The sequence below is a fragment of the Corapipo altera genome, unplaced genomic scaffold, assembly GCF_003945725.1.
Source record: "Corapipo altera isolate COAL_440 unplaced genomic scaffold, ASM394572v1 55, whole genome shotgun sequence".
Lineage (NCBI taxonomy): Eukaryota > Metazoa > Chordata > Aves > Passeriformes > Pipridae > Corapipo > Corapipo altera.
In genome coordinates, this window is record NW_020884882.1 from 14,150,640 (window position 1) to 14,170,199 (window position 19,560).

General features: G+C 41.5%; 1 protein-coding gene across 1 annotated transcript in view; it reads right to left on the reverse strand.

Moving 5' to 3' along the window:
• Positions 1–306: 306 nt before the first annotated feature.
• The window catches only part of RYBP (RING1 and YY1 binding protein), a 43,809-nt gene continuing 24,555 nt past the window's right edge, over positions 307–19,560 (reverse strand). The window contains exons 3-5 of the mRNA XM_027640654.1: positions 8,535–8,711; positions 8,324–8,422; positions 307–4,382 (exon numbers count right to left, since the gene is read on the reverse strand). Of these exons, the coding sequence (XP_027496455.1) occupies positions 4,130–4,382; positions 8,324–8,422; positions 8,535–8,711 (529 nt within the window). The 3' untranslated portion in view covers positions 307–4,129. The remainder of the gene's footprint in view (positions 4,383–8,323; positions 8,423–8,534; positions 8,712–19,560) is intronic.

Consider the following 19,560-nt stretch of genomic DNA (forward strand, 5'->3'; position numbering starts at 1 on the left):
TCCTCTGCACTAAAGCCTCGCTGCTCCTGTGACTACAGAAAGAGGGGAAATGATTATTTCCAAGGACCAGAAACCCAGATTCTGCAGACACATCCACCACAAACTCTCTGCACATCGTGAGTCCCAGAGAACAAACTGGATTTACTTGCTTGACTGAGGTTCTCCACAGGCACAACCTGTGCTTGCAGAAGTGGGTGCTCGAGCGGCGGCTCCTGGACAGGATGTACAGACTGACAAGCTGCTCCAACAACAGGACTCTCCACCTTTTCTGAATACTGGCATCTCCCAAAAAAGAGAGCTTTCAGATTTAATTAAATTTTACTATTTTATTTGTGAAAAAACTACAAGCAGAATTCATAAATAGACATTTCTATTTAAAGCAGGAAAATGATAAAGTGGCTTCTAATAACAGTCGTGCACATGCCAGTAACAGGAATATATTAACATCTTTTATTTGCTAGACAAAGAGCAGTGTCCAATATAAATTTCCCAAAAACATTTAAGACCTGTGAATTTCTGACCAGTTCACAAAACCACCATTGACACTTTAGCATGAAGATTAAAACAAACCTAACAGGACTGTCAGCTCTAAAGACTTTACAGAGCGGAAAAACTTTCAGAAGCGTTATACAAGCTGTCTTTCTGGGCAAATGAAAAATATAGCTCGTATAATACATTAACATAAAAATCCACAAGATAAGATTATGTTTTGACATACTTAAACAAGCATTCTATATTTGTCTCCAACAAACAAAGCTAAGGAAATAATGTAACCATCTTTACACAGTAAATTAAGGTTACAAGTCATACACAAGAACAGAACTGCTTGCGCATTAAAAACTGTTCAGCTCCATTGTCATACTCTAAATGTTGGCTCTTAAAACCATTCGGTTACATACAAGCAAAGGTTATTATATAGTCAGCAATTAATAAATTTTTCAATAATTTAAGTTTATGGTAGAGCTTAAAAAAGTAGACTGAGAATGATCTTGGTAAGGCAGGTGAAAACATCTCAGTGGAAATAAAGTCACGGAAGCTGCTGCCAAATTTTCGATCTGTCCAATTTGAAGCTAAGTTCCAATTAGAATAAATAGCCTGGTCGTGTAAAACGCTGTCACCTTTCCTTTGCAGAACTACGTCAACTGAGCAAGTCAGGCAAGCTGTGTCGGTGTCTGTGTGTGTGTGTGTGTGTCTGTGTAAGAGTCGAAACTTCGCAATCGTTAACACTGTGCTTCACTTACCTGCTTTCTGTGCCACTGAACACCGCGAATCTGGTCCTTCCCTACACTAGTGTTTTGGTTGGTTTGGTTCTCAAACACCTTCCCCACCGCCAGCGGGACAGCCACGGACACGGCGCGGGGGGAATCCCGGCGGAGGGCGCGCGCCGTGGGGATGCCACCCGGAGAAATTAAGTGTAAAAGCAAACGCTGCCCTTCAAACCCACAACACAACAGCTACGGATGAGGCCGGGGGGGGGTCCAATGCTTAGCAAGCAATCCCTAACTGAATGCAGAATTACAGGTCACTTGTTCCAAAGAAATTTTCCCATTTATTTATAGCAAGCTACTTTATCAAGGAGGAGGAGGAGGAGGAGGCCAAAGAGACAGATGTTACCGACTTCACCACGAGTAGCTGGTTACGGCGTTAAAGCTTTTTCAACTGATCTACAGGTCTATTTTCACTTGAAAAAGAAGCAATTTCCTGGTACACACAACGCTTTTTTTTTTTTTTGCCTTTTTTTTTTTTTTTTTTTTTTTGCACAAATTCCCAGATCCAGTGAAGAAGGTGAGCGTGTGGTTTGACTTGAAGCACCAGAATTAGCCCCACTGAGGCCAGCGGGACCTGCCACTCGCTCACACTCCTGGCTGGATCACGGCCGAGATGCACGCAAGCCTAATTGATAATGGATCATTTATAAAGCAGTGCAAAATATACAAGTTCAGGGGCATCTTCAAAAAATCTCTCTTAAAAAATTATTCCAATACATTTCAGTAAAATAAATAAATATGGCTGACCAGTTTACCCTCCCTGAGACCCTTAAAGGAATAGTAAAAACTGGAAAAGGAATGTCTTTGCAATATCCCACTAATGTTAAAATGTGGATTGAGATATTCATAGTATTTAAAACTATGTATAATAAATTGTCTTGATGCTCATAGGAAGCATCTGTTTTCCTTTGGTTATTTAATACTTTAAAAATGCTTAAAAAAGACAGCCTATACTGTGAATATAAGCAGAATTAAGTTGGGGTGCCCACGTTAAAATATTCAGAATAAAACTGCTGCTGCCAAGGCACTGCCAAGCACATGCCTTCAAGCAGGGGCTGTAACAGATCCCTAACTCACACATTTCTGTCACCAGTGTGAAAGGAACCTACATCTGCTACTCAAAACCACACAGATTTTAAAAGAAATCTTAAATCAGTTGCCTCCACAAAGAGAAATTTCTCTTACTGAGCAAATAATTCATAATACAACAAACAGGCACAAAGTTGTCAAAATGTGGCCCTCTTTCATCACGCCCAAAAGTTATGCATTTCATGTCAAATGAAGCCACAGCCTCTGTGCCTGAAATTACTGCAAAGCACCCTGGGGCCACTAAATAAAGATGAAAAGCCAAAGAGGTTTAGGGTTTGTTTTGCTTTTTTTTAAAAAAAAGTTTGTTTCACCTCTTCAGCCAAGTGTTTTAGCAGGATAATGCATGGAAGGTAAACTGTAAAGCAACACTAACAGGCCAGGAAAAGAAATTATAGTCTGAATAGCTTTAGAGTAAGAACGAAGGAGATGCTGGTCATGAGCATGAGCCACATGTCGCTCACTTGCCAGTATGAAAGCTTTTCCCTACTTTTGCTCCCACAGCAGGAGACTCAGAAGCGTCCAAATGCTGACAAGCCCATCACTGGACAAGATGCTGTTAAGAAACAACCCTTGGAATACAGATGGACTTCAAGGAGAAGAGCCATCCCCACAGCAGGGATGGGACAGATGGAAGGGGCTGACAACCACTGACCCACACGTGGCTGAACGAGCACCAGCTCGGTTCCTGAACGCGGAATCACTCCCAGCCCTACGGCTCCCTGCTGCCTTCACCCCACAGCCACCACTCCAGTTCTACAGTTACCTCAGGCACTGTGGCAGGTAGATGGAATTCACTAACTCTACCACCACCAGCACTTGAGGGACTGGCTGTGCACGACACCGTGGTGCTCAGGTTACCAAACACACGGATCCATGGCATGACACCAGCAGTCTGGTTGGGAATGGTTACGCTCCAGCCGGGCACGGACCTGCACATCACCAGTCTGAGGGACCCTAGTGGAAACACAAGCTACCCAGAGCAACCCTCTCTCATCTCGGATCCCAAGCTGTAACAATCAAAACCGTGTGTCCAGTATGTCTTAGCCATTGCTTAGGGAAGAAATTGGGAAGGAACAATAGAGAGAACAGGTCCCGTCCAGGTTCAAACCCTCAGGAACACTTTTCACCTAAGACCAGTTCCATTTCAGTTTCAGTACTTTCACAGAAGGGGACTGTCCCAGATCTTGAACTGTTCAATTTTTTTTTTAATCACTTCACAGTGTTTCAAGCACCAGCGTTTCCATGTATTGGTTTCAAATAACCCTTTATATATATTTATTTATATATATATTTATATATAATTTATATCAAAACTGATAGTACACAGTATAACTGGAAGAAGAACTGAACTTAAAAAGGATATGTTGAAAGAGGATGGAGTTTGTGAATGCAATAAATAAAGCCCCCTTCCCTCCCCACCCGCTCCCTACCCCAAAACAAAAAGTTGTCATGTTCATGGAAAATTGTGCACAGCAGATATTATAAAAAAGTAGATTCAGGAGCACATCCAATTATAAATGATTGTTAGGAAAATCATATAAAACAATGGAATACATAAAAGTGTCAAGAGTAATCGTTAGGGTGAGAAATTCCTTGGTGGCCAGATGCCCACGGCAAGCAGAAATTATCCTGGTTGCATCAGTAAGAGGTCGATGTCCGAGAAAGTGTGTTCAAGCACAGAAGAGGCTCTCCAGGATTTGAACAGCGTGGGCAGGTGGAGTGTTTGAATTTCATACCCTGATTCATAGTTTCCACAACTCCATGTGCAATTTTCAGAAAGATTCGTCGTTGACTGCCGACATGTCCCCCTTTGGCGTGGAGGAACGGGACGAGCCCTTGTCTGTGCTCTCAGAGCCCGAGCTGCTCTGATTCTGTTGTTCTGATCCTGCACTGGAGGTCACTGTAGAAGACGATGTGGATGAAGAGCGAGTCTTTTCTTTAAAGTCTGTGATAATTACTGTGACATTTCCCACTGTGACTGCCAGCTGCTGTGCGGTACTTCTGTCCACATTTTTCAGTCTGGGTCTAAAATAAATGAGAAGCCATTTATTAAAAGGATAAAAATAAACGAGAAGGGAAGAGTTTATTAGAAAAAGCATTGGAAAACAAACTCGGTGTGACTCGTCCTCCCCTCGCTGGCACAGATGGCAGTAGCTGGGAGGAGAACCCAGGCAGCAGGAAGTGCTGCACAGTGGAGGATGAAGGTTTGACCTGCTCCCTGTGCCAGCCAGGCTCAGCCCCAGAGGAACAACCTGTCTCACAGAGCTCTGCACAGGGCATCTGTTGTAGACTTATCCCTAATCCAACTCTGCCAGAAAGGAGGACACCACGGCAGAGCCAAGCGGTCAGGAGCCAGACAGAGTGAAGGATCTCCTCCCCAAGGGGCAGATGAAAGAGTTCTCTTATCTAAATTCACCATCTCATCATGTGCCCTGATGTTATGAGACAAGGCTGTGACTCTGCAATACAAAACCACATGAAAGCATTCGGCCACGGTTCTTTCATTCCCATGTTGGAACTCTGCAGCTGCAAACAACAGGCACTGGGACAACTTGGCTTCTCTTTCAACTGCTTTGAGCTTATACAAATCAGATGCCCAATCAGCCTACGGATAGAATAGCTCAAAATGTTCCCTCTGGAATCGAGGCTATTGTAAATAAAATCCAGAATGTATAAAGGTATTTCTTGCGGCCAGACCTTTTGGTTAGGAAAAAAAAAAAACAAAAAAACCCAAAAAAAACCCAAAAACCAAACAACAAAAAAGGAAAGAAAACCCCAAATGACCAGAAAAGAACTGACTGGTATTTATTGCTCAGGATTATCTCAGTAATTTGCATGCTGTGCTATCATTCAATTAGTAATGTAGCTAATAAAGGTCTAAACTCTAGGAGGCCGACATTCATGCACATTTCACGGGCTTGTCCAAAGCTTTGCTACAACAAACCTTGGACACTCCTCCAGCTACCAGCAAATTCCAAGTCAGCTGCAGTGAGTGCTGTAATTTACAGCTTTTGCTCCTAATTAAGGGTCAGGCTTAAGCAGCGGAATATTCCCAATAGGGAAATTAAAAAGGAGAGTCTTTATACATCAGTGAAAAGTAGCTTGCTGAGAGCTGCCTTATTGAGAGGGATGGAAGGAAGGTTAGTTTACTTTGGGATCAAGCTCCAGCTTTTAAACCACTCTGCCTTTTCTCCTCCTCGTTTGCAGCACACTAGGCTAGTGCAGTAAAACAGAAAAAGAGGGAATTAAGCTCATTTTGCATCTGCCATGAATACTCAATGGCTTGCAGTGGTATTAACAAGGAGAAAGTCCTGCAGCAGTAGCTATCCAAGTGGTATTTCAGAATTAGACAGAACAGAAAAACGTATTGAGGACAGATGTACAGCTTCTAAGATAGAACAACTGTATTTCTCCAAAATTCCTTACAAAAAATAAAGTTACTGCACCAAAAACAGTATTTTCTTATCTAACCTAGGAGCCTGTCTCAATTTTTAACAAGTACCACAGGAAAAGCATTTCAAATAGAGAGAAAATGCAAAAAAAAAAACAAAACAAAAACCACTGCATAACAGCCAGTAAAACCTCCTACTTGCAGCAGCCCTTGGGCTCAGGGACGGGCCTTTCCCAGCCCGGCGCTGCGCTCACGGATTGCTGCGCCCACACGTGCGTGTCGTACGCACGCACCGGCTGGCAAATCCAACCCGTAACCACAGGCTAGATGAAATGATGTCACCTCGTTTGTGGGTAACAAGAAAGGCCAGCCAGCTCAGCAGGTTTTGGGGTTTCCGTGGCTCTCGGATGCTGTGCTGGCAGATGCCCCCACACGCAGCACCGAGCGTTCCCGGAAGCGTAGCGCGAGTGCGTCTTTTCCTCCCCGAGCCCCGAGTTCCTCTAGGAAACCCAGTTCTTCCTGTAATTTGCCTGGGTCACTTGTTTTCTCTTGTGCTCAGAAACAGCCAAAAAAAAAAAAAAAAAGCTGGCTCAGATACCGGAACAGACCCTGCTGCCTCCACCTCCCTACAGGGCTGAACGTGAACTCTGGCTATTGCTTGTCAAAAACCAGCGCTGAGAGTTTGGGGGTGGGGAAGGAGGAAAATAAAATGGAACTGCCCATGCATCTTTAAATGCCATGACAAAGTAACACAGAAGGGGAAGCAGGGCTGAGGTGCAGGATTTCTCCATGGTCCCACTCACAAATATTCTCTATGTCAGTTTTAGAACTGAGCTCTCTGACCATTTCTCTAGAAGGTTTTCAGGGTTTCCCCTGTACAAGGAGCTGATTAAGCACGGATGGAAACCTCCAGACAATCTCTTCAGCAATGCATACAATTTTTGCTTCTTATAGAAGGCAAATGGACTGGCCCATTCATGTTATTTTACAAAATTAAACACCCCGGTACTTCACATTTATAGCAAAAAAGGTTTATGGTCAAATAAGAAAAGTGTTTCAAAACATTCATTCTGAAAGTGCACAGGGAGAAGTGGGATAAACAAAGATATTTTGTCAGAAGCAGGCATGGTATCCAAGAAGTTCAAACAGGATTTCTTAAAAATCCAGAGAGCTCTAAAAGACAATTAAAAAAAAAAAAGTACCCAAAACAACAGTTAAACAATCTGGGCATGAAAAAAAGTTGAACTCTGTAAAAATCAGATCCTTTAAAAAGACCCTTGACAGCACTCCCGAGGGCAATGCAAGAAAACTAAACATTTAAAAAGACACGTTAAGAACTGAGGAGAGATGAGGTAGCCCTTAAAAATACCCAGCTAGACCTGATACTATTAAGGTTTAATTAAGAATGACAAAAGCTTGCCACAAAATGTGGACTAGAAGACTCTGCAGCAGACAAAGCGACTCCTTCAAGAAGGAAAAACAATTATTTGATGTAATCTCTCAATTTAATATTATGTCATCAGTCAAGTGCATCAAGTCTCCTGCACCTTTAAGTCTCAAAAAAAGTACCATTTAAAGAAGAACAAGACAAGAAAAAAAATCACTGTAATAAAGTTGTATTTCTCTAATCAAATCAGGAATGGATACTTCAATCTTTGGGGGCTGAGGAAGAGTTAACAGCAGTCCCTGCAAACAGCTCAGTCTTGTAGCACAGCAAATTTCACACTGCCCTCAACTACATTCCAGTGGGTTACTGTGTAAAAGATATTCATTCTTATTACAGATTTTCATGCTATTATTTAAAAACTTCCAAGCCAAGAGTTTTCTGCAGTCACACCTTGCCAATTTTAATGCCAACAGCTGTGCCAACCATATTTCCCATGTGCTTTACAACTGTTTGCAGCAAACTAATATTGCCTCAGTTTATGTGGCTTCATTATAAAACACTTATTACAGCACATTTTAAAAAGAGATGCAATTCTTGTACAGCCCACACAGGCAAAGCACCCAGTTCAGTTCTGCCTCTTGTAGCCCTCAAGTTCAATAATATAAAAACTGGTTTTTGATGCTGAGTGTTTGATTTAAGAAATGGAAGATCAGTAAAGGCAAAACTAGGAACAAACCTGTCTCCTACGCTCATCTGAAACTCAGACAAATATCAAACCAGCCATTTGTGCTTTTTGTTGACAGCAAGATCCCAGCAAATCTGTTCATGTATACTTAGTTCCTGTATACTTGGAAAATTATCTTGACAATTACAGTGACTGAATTATGGATAAGGAAGTAAAAAAGTAACCTTTGTTACGGCTATCGAGCAATGATAAGAATTCGATATGATTGCTGGTTAATGTTTTTCTCCCACTGTGCTTTACAGCCAAAAGCAGTACTGCCCAATTGACAATACAGTTACTTTAGCAGAGAAGTGAAAACTGAGTGGACAACAGAGTTAATATTTCTAATGTCCAGATCTGTGCTCACCAGCAGAGTGCTCGAGTGCTCATACATCAACAAAAGAAGTGTTTGCTATATAACTCAGTTCTCAGACACCAAAAGCTTAACTTTAGTCTACAGTTACCTTGAAGTGTGATTTGAGTCGCTGGTCTTTGTTGTAGTATTCCCAGACTGTATGCTGTTCACTTCACTAGGAGGATCTTTCACAATATCTGACTTTGGTCTGCAGCAATTGGAGGGAAGAGGGAGAGCACCATGTTAGTTTAACTGCACAATCAACCAGTGCCACTGACATCACATCACATTTAACAGTGTAACAGATCCTTCACACTTACTTAGTCTTCTTGTTAGTGTTCTTCTTTGTAACACTTGGACTAATTTCCTTCTCTTTATCAGGTTTTTCTTTGTCTTGTTTTTCCACTTTCTCCTTCTTCTCCTTCTTAGGTGGTGGTGGGGTTGCATATTGCTGGGCAACTTGTTGTGCCACCAACTGAGAGTTTATTCTAGGTTTTCTATAATGACAATAAAAAGAGAGATCTACAGTCAATTTTACACAGTAAAAATAACTACACTGAGAGCAGTATGAAGATTTATTTCAGCAACCAGGGAAGAACACTCCACTTAAAGAACCAAATGGATGTCCTTATTTAACGTGAAGTACTACTGCTGTTACCAAACAAGATAGAAATTTTAAAATAAAGAAATACTTCAAACTGCTGTTCCATCAGTTTTTAGCATCTAACATTCTTAAGTATAATGCTCCCTTTCTTCCATCCATATCATGAAATCACAGCCAATTTTGGGGGGACAATAGTGAAAAAGCAGCTTTTTAAGAAGCTGCCAGCCACGCACTGTGGCTACACTTGAGGAGAAGGAACAGAATGTGACTAAAAAAAGTTTCCTGATAAAAATCAGTCTCCTTCATATCTTTCAATTTAATTTCTCAAATGAGCTGCTGGTTCCCCACAGCACCAAACCTTGCACAAATAACAATGAACAAGAGAAGGTAACTGAGATGACTTTGTCCCGAGGGCTGGGAGCGAAGCTGGCTGGCAGGAGCACAGGAGACAAGTGGGCATTCACACTTCCACAGGGAATGGCAGTGCCAGCCTCCAACACTCCGTCCTCACACAATTGTCTGCAGTCCCCGGTGGAGCTCGGACAAAAAACACAAGCAAACTGCCTTTCAAAGACAACTTCCACTTCAAATTGTGGCTTACACAAAGAGCAGCCTCACATGTAACCAATACCTTGGTTATTGGTCCTCACACATCCTGCAGGAATTGCTGCCTCTGTCTCTAATTCCTCATCCAAACTCTAATGCCCTCTCAGCTTGACAAGTCAACACCTCTCCCCCCGGCCTGGCATATCACAAATCAGTTTATACCCTGAATACTCTGACTGTCCGTGATTGATTCTATCCCTTCAATATGCCAGAAAGATCTATGCTCCCTGTGTCCACACAGCTTGTGGGAGGGAAAAAAATGCAGGTAATCAACTCCATTAGTCGTCCCTAATGAACCAAATACTAATTGGAACAGTTGCTCAGGCTTGTCCAGAGCTGTTAAATGCTCATATATATGATTCAAATTTTGTACATGGATCAGACTAAATAGCCAATGAAAGCTGTACCCAAATAGTCTATAACTAGCACACAGAACCTCAGGGGTTTCTGCTGCAGAGCTCTGTACCCACACCCAGCTTTTACTGCAAACATCTAGAGAGATTTCAAGAAGCTATTTAGTGGTTTCACATGTTAAAAAAAAAAAGAACAAACCACTAATTGCTCACATGTAACATCTGCACTTAGAGATGATACAGACAATGGAAGACCCAGAGAAGTTCTATTCCCCGTCACAAGAAAATCCGAGTATCTAACGAGCATCTCTTGGTACTGGTTTCCTGTATAATGGTACCAAGTTACTACTGAAGCCAGATATACACAAACATTTCATTTCACTACCACAGTTATATGCATACCACACCACAAGGTCTATGCAATAGGTTGTAATCAGGCCCATGACCCATCTCAACACCACTGTGGTTTTTTCACTCAACACAGAAACTCATAACTCATTTTATGCTGCAATCTGCATACATGTCTGAGCCAACAAAGATGATCTGGTCTTCAGCTTTAAATAAGTGTGATGCTGAAACACTCTGCAGATCAGATAATGCAGTTACCTGTTCCACGGAACAGTGAAGATAGTGAGCATCCCTAAAATCCACTATACAGCAGTTTCTGTCTGAATGACTGAGAATAAATACATTAAAAGAAGTTGTTTGGTTACATGGAAAAGATTTTCAGATTGATGCAGCCACACTAAAAGCTGACAACAGTAACTTGTGTCAAGCAACCTGCTCCCTGCCTACTGCAGAAAAAAGATAAAATGTCAAGAAATCTTCAAAGAGAGGGCAGATACCATCTCCCTACATGATTATACGTGATTAACCTCACTGCTTGAAGCTGCCACTTCTGCCCAGACTTACAGTTATTCGCTGTTTACACAACCAGCTAAGTCAGAAACCCGAGCCATTCACGGGAAATCCCAATTCATGAATCTGAGGGTTTTTCCTACTTTGCACGACTCTGATGTGCTGCCTGTGATGTTATTTCCAAGCCTGGTGTCCAACCAAGCTGCCCTTCCTATTGCAGGACTGCCTCACTGCTTGAACCAAGATACAAATTTTAAAATAGGCACTTCAACTAAAATAAAAAACCCCTTATAAATATGTCACACCATATTTCCCTAGAGAAGGCTGGAATGCCAAAAGGACCAGGCTTAAAGCACTCCTGTGGAGACACTTCACCCTGTGCTCTTCCTCTCCTTATCAGTGTCTGTGACAGTGCACTAAATTTATTAAGTTTTATCATTTTCTGGCCAGCCACTGACATTACTACCACAACTTCTCCAAACCTCATATTTACATATTCCCTCTTACATGCCAGGATGGCTCACTGGTGAGGGCAAAGCCAAAACTGGAAGAGAAGAGAGCGGGAAGGAAGCAGTGACCTGAGGAAAGGGGACCAGCCCTGCTCATGGGGTTCCTCCTGCACGAGGAAGGGAGCAGAAAGATGCTGAGACTTTGGTCAACACTGAGCATGTTCCAAGATCTCCTGTGCTAACAGAAGAGATTTTATTAAAAACAATGCAAATAACCCAACAAACAGCTTTCCAATTCCTGATCTGTTTCACTTGCGCGGGCAGCAAGCTTAGGAAAAGGATAAAAACAAGGTAATTTAAGCAACTGGTAGTAATAATAATTGGAGTAATAAGATCCTTCAAGTAAGGCCCACGCTGCCACTACAGCCAGGATACACTGGTTACAAGGCCTTTACTAAAAAGCCAAGCAAAGCAAGTCGAGCAGTGCATTTTTAACCACAGTAAACTATAACCATAGGAACCACAACTGAGTGAAGCAGCTGCATTATCCAAAACTTGCTCCAAGTTTCCCTGCCTACCAAAAACACACTCAAGGGCTACCTAACATCCCTAGCACAGATTATACAGTCACAGAATGGTCTGGGTTAGAAGGGACCTTAAATTCCATCCAGTTCCAGGGATGAGGCAGGCACAGCTCTCTGTGTCAGGGCCTCACCACCCTCACAGGGAAGAATTTCTTCCTTGTCTCTAATTTATATCTTTCTTTTACAAGCAATTCCCCCTTGTCCTATCACTACATGCCCTTGTAGATCATCCCTCCAGACTCCTTTCCTGCCTGTACAGCCATCCATCCATATCCTAGTCATGCTGTGTGTCAAAGCAGCTCTCCTCATGAGTGTTGTGAATTCTTTTCCAGCTGTGGCAGCAGGAAGCTTTGCATTGCCTTCTAGAAATAAGGAAAAAAGTGAATTCAAATAATACTTTGCAGTGGGTACTAATAATCTTCCCTTTCAGAATCTGAACTAGGAAGGAAAAAAGGAAAGAAACAAGGCTCATTCCCACTTGGGTTACCACAGTTTAACATGCTCTGGCTTCTGCTGCAGAATTTAGGAGTCCTAAGAGCAGAAAGATCCCTTCTTTCCTTTTCTGTTTTTGAACACTCAATGTGTCTAAGACCCTAACTGTTTTCCAGTTGGTCTTTTTATTTAATGATTTTTTTTTGCCACCTCCAAAAAGAATGCTTCAACCCAAATACCCCACTATTATATTAAAGTAAGTTATCACTTGAGCAGAACAACTTGAACAGAAAGTTGCAACCATTTCTAAACTTTGTAAGAACAAACAGCTACAGAAATAAGTATTAATCATTTTTTATTCCAAAAATGTTCTTATCCATTTACTTTCTGTAACATTAAACTGTTCATGTGCACAAAGAATACATCTAAATGACAAAAATCAACCCCACAACTCAGCCTTTTCCAAGCTTTCTAACCACACTCACGGTTAAGAAACAACTACATTGGCATTTACTAGAAGGTTTAAAGTATCAACATTACTCACAAACCACAATGAGCTGACAAGTCTCAACTTCCCAAAAATTATCTGAAGAGATGCAGTACTTAGTACTACACTTAGTTCTTGAATTTTCAAAGCAAGTATCTGAAATAGGTATGTTTACTCCCACCTGAGCATAATGACGGTAAAGCTACACTTTGCTTGGACAATTTCCCTTAATTTAGGTGACAGCCTGAGTAAAGACTGAGTAAAGATCCAACACTGATGTGACAAACAAATGCACATTATCTTTTCACTTTCTAAAACATGAAGAGGATTCTCTTCTCCCCCTCTAAAACTAAGAGCAATTAAACAAAATTGAACTGTGCTTTCAAAGTTATGTACAGACAAATAAATTGTTTCACATTAATTAAACTGTAGTTTACCTCTCAGGAGCAGATACTTGCACAACAACTCATGACCTTTGCAGCAAGGACACTCTGCTGCATGAAAAAGCTGAAATATATGTCTACTGAAAGAATGGCTGTGGCATCTGGGCCTCTTCTCCACCAACTACAGTAAGTGATGCACACAATCTTTACTACCTTTTAGTAACAGACAGCACAGAACTATTGTGCCAGCAAATATATATATATATATATACACACACACTACATACAAATAATATCATACCCTCAGATTGTCATATGAAGTGACACTGGGAGGTTTGGCTCATGGGAAGTGGAATAAATGCAAGACCTTTCCTGAAGGGCTTGTTGCCTGTGTTGCACTGTGCTTTTTAAATAAATAAAAAATTAAAAATTAAAACCCAAACTGTAACTTTAAGGTTCTGGCAAGCACCTCACAGCGTTTCACTACTTGCATTTCCTTCTGTATCTCAAAGCCTTCCCTTTACAGCCTGTCTCAGGACCAAATCCAGGGCACTGACACCCTGGAGTTCTGCTGTAGCCCCTGCAGCTGGGCTCGGGAGTGGAGCAGCACAAATCACTGCACATCCCACACATGGGAGTTCCTCAGACCTGGATTTGGAGAGGGATAGAGGAGGATAAGTTGCATCATATTTCTCGTGTGACCCCAATTTCTGTATCTGTTTGGGATTTCTCTGGTCCCTCTGCCTTGAGGAAAAGGAAGCCACCTGCCTCCCATAGACACCACGGAGCAGGGAAGTGACTGAGCTCTATACCCACAGACCTTGAGGGACTCCGGCAATCCCCAGGAATGTGGATCTAATTACAGCCGCTCTTACTTTCCTACAACTATGTTATCAGAAGAATGAAAGTGGCATCGAGTGGGATTTCAGAGTCAAAAGCCTCGTGCAACGTGAAGTAGGGAGGATTTGGATAATTTCATGCTGTTCTGGCTTTGATGCACGTGGCGATACCAGGCGACCTCTGCGCGGCTCCACGACTCCCAGAGAAAATGTGTTTCAGACGCTGTGCACTGTGAAGTACGTGATTATTTTAATAACCCCGGTCGCACATGCACTTGGCTTTGCTCAAAGAAAAGCAAGAAAACAAGACTAAAAAGTATTTACAGTGTTTATAAAACAGTTAGTGCCAAAACAATAATACAACCAGCATCCTTCTGAGCATAAAGCAAGGTTAGAAATTAACCCAGGAGCACGAACAAAATTAACATCGCCTTAAAAGAATTTTACACCCAGAAGAACCAAAGCTTTGGAGAAATTAAGCTGTAAATATGATGGGTGAGCCCTCATTCCTGCACGCATATTTTCCAGCTCATTTGTGATGACCACACGGTCCTTTTTAGCAACCAGAAGAAGGATGAATGGACAAATTGTCCTTAGTGTACAACTGCAAAGCAGTATGGAAGCTGTATACATTTATCTCAAGCTTCCCATGTGATCCAAGACCACAAAGCAACAATAAAAACAGTAAAAGAAGACTAGAAGGACAAACTGCAAGAAATATGTGACTGAGCAATACTTTGTTGAAAGAACAGATTTTTCCTTTAACACTGATGTGCTAACGCTGTGTTTTTATTTAAAAGACAGATGTTTAAAAAAAAGTTAATCACAGGAACACCCACTTCTGGGGCGCAGGTGTTGGGCACAGCAACATGTTTGAAAGACAAAGCGTTAAGTCTGAACATTTGGGGAAAAAAAACCCACAAATGAAAATAACAGCTTCACACAAAGCAAGCAATTGTCTCCCATAAAATAAAGCAAGTATATTTAGAAGTGTACAGCCCTCTTCCAAAAACTGTTCAACATCCTCCTTGACCATCCAGCCCACTGCCTCCTACCTCCTCCTCAGAAGAGTCAAGAAGAGGCAGCACAGAGATAAAGAAGCCTCAGTTTCGCCAATAAATATTCCTGGCCACAACAACAAACCTTGAGCTGTTCAGATTTCAGTAGAGTATTTTAAACTTTTTCTTTATCCACCCAGAAGGTTTTAGACTTCAGGTCATTTCTCACAGTTTGAACAATCCCCATGTCCCTTCTGTTTTTAACTTTAAAAAGTTCAAAATTACATGCAGTACTTAACATTTACTGGGCTGACAAGGCAGCCAGCTCCCTGCCTTTTTAGGAAAATTTGATTTTCTTCAATTTTTCTTTCCACCCCCCCTTTTTTTTTTAAATCCAATTAAGAATGGGAAAGTTATTAAACATAATGCAAGCTGTCACCTCCATTTAAAGAACAGGACAGGCACTACAGTTTGCTAGAAAGTGGCTGGTCACTGCCTCTGTGCCACTAGAGGAGAGCTGAGCCTCCTTGAATAGTGTGTGTGAAAAGAATACTCAATTCTTACTTGTTACAGAAGAACATTGCTTACTTTTAATTATTTGGGTGTATTTACAAATCAAGGAGTTTTATTCCCAAGAGATGCCACTGCACAGATCCTGTAGCTCACATTTCTGATTTTTTTAGTGAAAATATGCTTTAAAAAAAAAATAAATCACAAAACTAGTGCTAAGAGTCCCAGAAATGCTCTATGAAGCTATTTCACTCTGACTGCTCAACAGCATAGTGTAATAGGTTTTTCAATACTTTTACAGTCCTTTGTTAATATACATTGTTTCATATAATCCCATTACAAAACAGTCTAAAGTCAGGGTCGTAAGATGTTTGTGGAAGCAGTTTGACCAGAATTTTGCCACCCTGAAGATGAGCATTCACAGAATTCCTCAAAACACCTGTTTTAATAGAGTACAGAACTGGAAACTGCAAATACTGTTTTCTGGTACCACCACAAATCCAAACATAAAAGCAAATCTGGATCATTCATCTCCTATCAAATTAGGAAAGGAACATCTCATATGGTGCTTCTTGCATAGCTGGACTTAGGACCTGGTGGGCTGCCAGCAGGAAAGGAGTCCTGAGCCAGAGAATTGGGCTGTTTGGGAATTTGTTGGAAAATTTTCAGTGGAGAAGCACCACTGTTTGCATTTTTGCAAGTACATGGCTTCTCTTTTGGTTTGTTTTGGTGTTTGTTTTTTGTGGGTTTTTTGTTGTTGTTTGTTTGTTTTGTTGTTGTTTTTTGTTTGTTGGGGTTTTTTTGTTGTTGGTTTTTTTTTTTTTCCCAAGGGAAATTGATAAATCACAGACCAGGCTCTCTGATTAAAAAGAAGTGAACCTGAGAGTGACCATAAACCTGGGTCTGTTACACCAAGTCTTATGGGCTGTGCTCACCTCACTGCCCTGCTCCTCGTCTATCACACAGTACAGCAAAAATCATCACAGATATCTGACACAAGAGATATCCATGGTGTGTGTGTTTTGGACCACAGGTTTATTCTGCTGTAGAGGGTTCACAATACCAAGTAGTGTAAGACAGAAGTTTCTTTTCACTCTGGAGAACCTGCAAAACAGCAGGAGAAGGAACAGTTGTTCCTTCAATAACAACGACCTTCTCCTTTTGCAGCTATTTAATTTGAAATCACAAAACTGCAAAAGGAAGAGTTAAACAGAAGTTGTTCTTCAGGTTTCTTTGATACAAGAGTGAGGATGGAAAATAGCAGTGATGGTGAATACCAACGCTGAGTATCAGTTATTGGAACAGAGCCTGGGGTTTACTTAAGTGCTAATTCCGTGAAATTTAGCTTACTATGTCTGCAGGAGGCAAAACAAAAATCGTGCTGAAGTTTTGGAAGAAATGCTGCTGTTTCTCCTCTTCGAGGAAAAGCCTGCCTGGAAGCACAGGGAGGGCTGGCACTCTCACCTCTCTCCTCACCTGTAGCACCCATCTAAGCTGCAACAGCAGATCACATCTCCCATCCCTGGGAGTGTCCAAGGCCAGGCTGGATGAGGCCTTGAGCAACCTGGTCTAGTGGAAGGTGTCCCTGCCCATGGCAGGGGGTTGGAATGAGATGAGCTTTAAGGTCCCTTCCAACCCAAACCATTCCATGATTCTACGACTCTAAGACAAAACTACATAGCCTGAATTACAGTTTTTCAGATGGTTTCTTGCTCCACTATTTTACATAAAAAATAAATTTTCTATTAAGTTTTTTTTAATGGTCCATTTAAAAAACATAACCATAAATTAAGAAAAAAGAGGACAATACATGTCTTCTGCTTAAAACAAAACTTGCAATAGGCAATAGATTAAAATGGCACCAAGTCCCAATTGCAACATCACCCTAAATTCCAGCTCAACAAAAACAACTCTACAACTCCCCTTCTTGCCCTCTCCCCACGTCTACCACCAGCAGTAGTTAGGTCCATGGTTAGGCATTCCAGAAAGAGCACTGCTTCCAATTAATTTACTGTATTTGTAGTCAAGAAGTTCTGTAGCAGCAGAAAAACTGTGTGAATATACACAAAATCCACAACCCAAATGAGATGCAACTGCAAATGTAAAAGATCACCCCAAGCCCAAATTTGAAAAGATGGCCTTCAGATCACAAAATCATTCCACTTAGGTATGTGAAATTTCCTGGGTCATCAATAACTTTAGTTACATATCACTGAAAACTCAAATTGGTACTGCAGCAGGTTGTACATCGAAAGGGTAAAATTTATCATGCAGTTGCTTCTGGTGTTTTCATCTGCAGCCATACCTTACTGCAAAACACCAAGTGTTCCATGATTTACAAGGACTTACAAAGTTGTTATGGAAAATCCCTGATCTCAGCACAGAATTTACTTGCCTACAAGCACCAGAATGATGATAAAACTAAGGCCATTTTACTTGCTTGACAAAAATAAGCTGCTCTCACCAGGAAAGATCTGAAAACAGTTCATAAAGCTGGCAGCAACCAAGATGTGTATAATAAAATACACAGATTTACAACAAAAACAATTACTTAAAATACTTCTTCCTATTTGACTGTTTATTAAGCTATGTGTAATCCTGAGAAAAGTGAACAGGTTCAAAACTTCCTGTTGAGTAACGAAGTGCAGTTGGCAGCACCAGGGTATAAACGAGTCTGATAAGGATTTAACATGTAGATTCTCCAAAGAAACTGCTCATGGCTATTGTATTATAAATTAAAATAACAAAAATCTGAGGAAAAGAATAGTTTAGCAACTCTAGCTAGAGCTAAAGACTAGGAACACCAGACCTGGTGTTATAAAAGTGCCTTACCACTGCTGTCAATATATATATTTCTGTATCAGGCACTGAAATCTTGAGTAATAACAGAAATTGTCATGTATAGAACATCCTTTAATCCAGCCTGACATGTCCCATCTGTGAGCATCTGCCTCCAGGTTTTGGGATAGTCAAGTCTCACACTTCAAAATCACAGCAGGAGAGAGACCAAACTTGGAAAACAAGCAACAAAAAAAGGAGAAATGCTAAGAAAATGAGCTCCCTACCAAAAATAAGATATGTCATTTAAATTCTAAAGCTGATCCCCTCCCCAAAAGCTTGTAAGAAAACTAAAATGTAAACTACACTTCCAAAACTCTCCTTCTTAGAAGTGTGCTATTGGGTAAACACAAAGAAAAACCTGTACTTTTCTCTCTCATAGGAAGATTTCTACTGAGCAACTCTCTTGCAAAGTCCCCTTAAAACATGTGGGCTGGTTTATCAGAGCAAAATTCCACTGTGCTTGTATGACACTGGAACACTGTACCTTTAGAAAAGAAGACTTCTCTATCATTTCCCAACCAGGATAATTCCAGATAGAAGCAAAATGAGAAATTCCCATTTCTACAGTGGATGTTGAATAGACTCAATAGGCCCTAAATCTCTAGGGATGCAATATTAAAAAAAAAAAAAAGCCAATTGAGTGAGGCAGTAATTTTAATTCAGCTCCATCAGACACTGCAGGCTTTACCTAAATGAGAGAACCTGAGCTTTTCCAGCAAGCCAAACCTTCTTATTATTAAAAGAACATCAATGATATGATTTCCTTTCATATGAAAGCAACATTTCAAGAGCCCTTGAACAACCAGGAATGCAGCTTTACTGCAAAGCCCCAGCCTGCAGGAGCTGTGCAATTTGAGAGGGACATCAGGGATGCTCCAGTGTGGGGCAGATGCAGCAGCATGGGGAGCTGGATCCAATGGTTCCAGTAAGTGGTACTCCACCTACTCCTTCACACCTCTGTCCCAGCACAATCTGCAGTGAAAAGGTCACTGCCAAGGGTTTAGTGGAAAACCTCCTGTTCAATAAACCAGCTTGTTTTTCTAAACCCGCCAAGCAACAAAAGCCGCTCTGGAGGACGACGAGGCAGCAGACATGCGTTTTCAAAAGGCCACCATGTGCTCAGAGGAGCTCTTTTTCCCCATTGTGTTCTCTGAACACAATGTGATAACTGAACACAGATGTACAAGTGACATTTCGGGGTGTCCGGCTCCATCCAGGCGGCACAACGCGCGGCAATCCTGCACACACACGACCCTGCACACACACGACCCTGCACACACACGACCCTGCACACACAGGACCCTGCACACACACGACCCTGCACACACAGGATCCTGCACACACACGACCCTGCACACACACGACCCTGCACACACACGACCCTGCACACACACGACCCTGC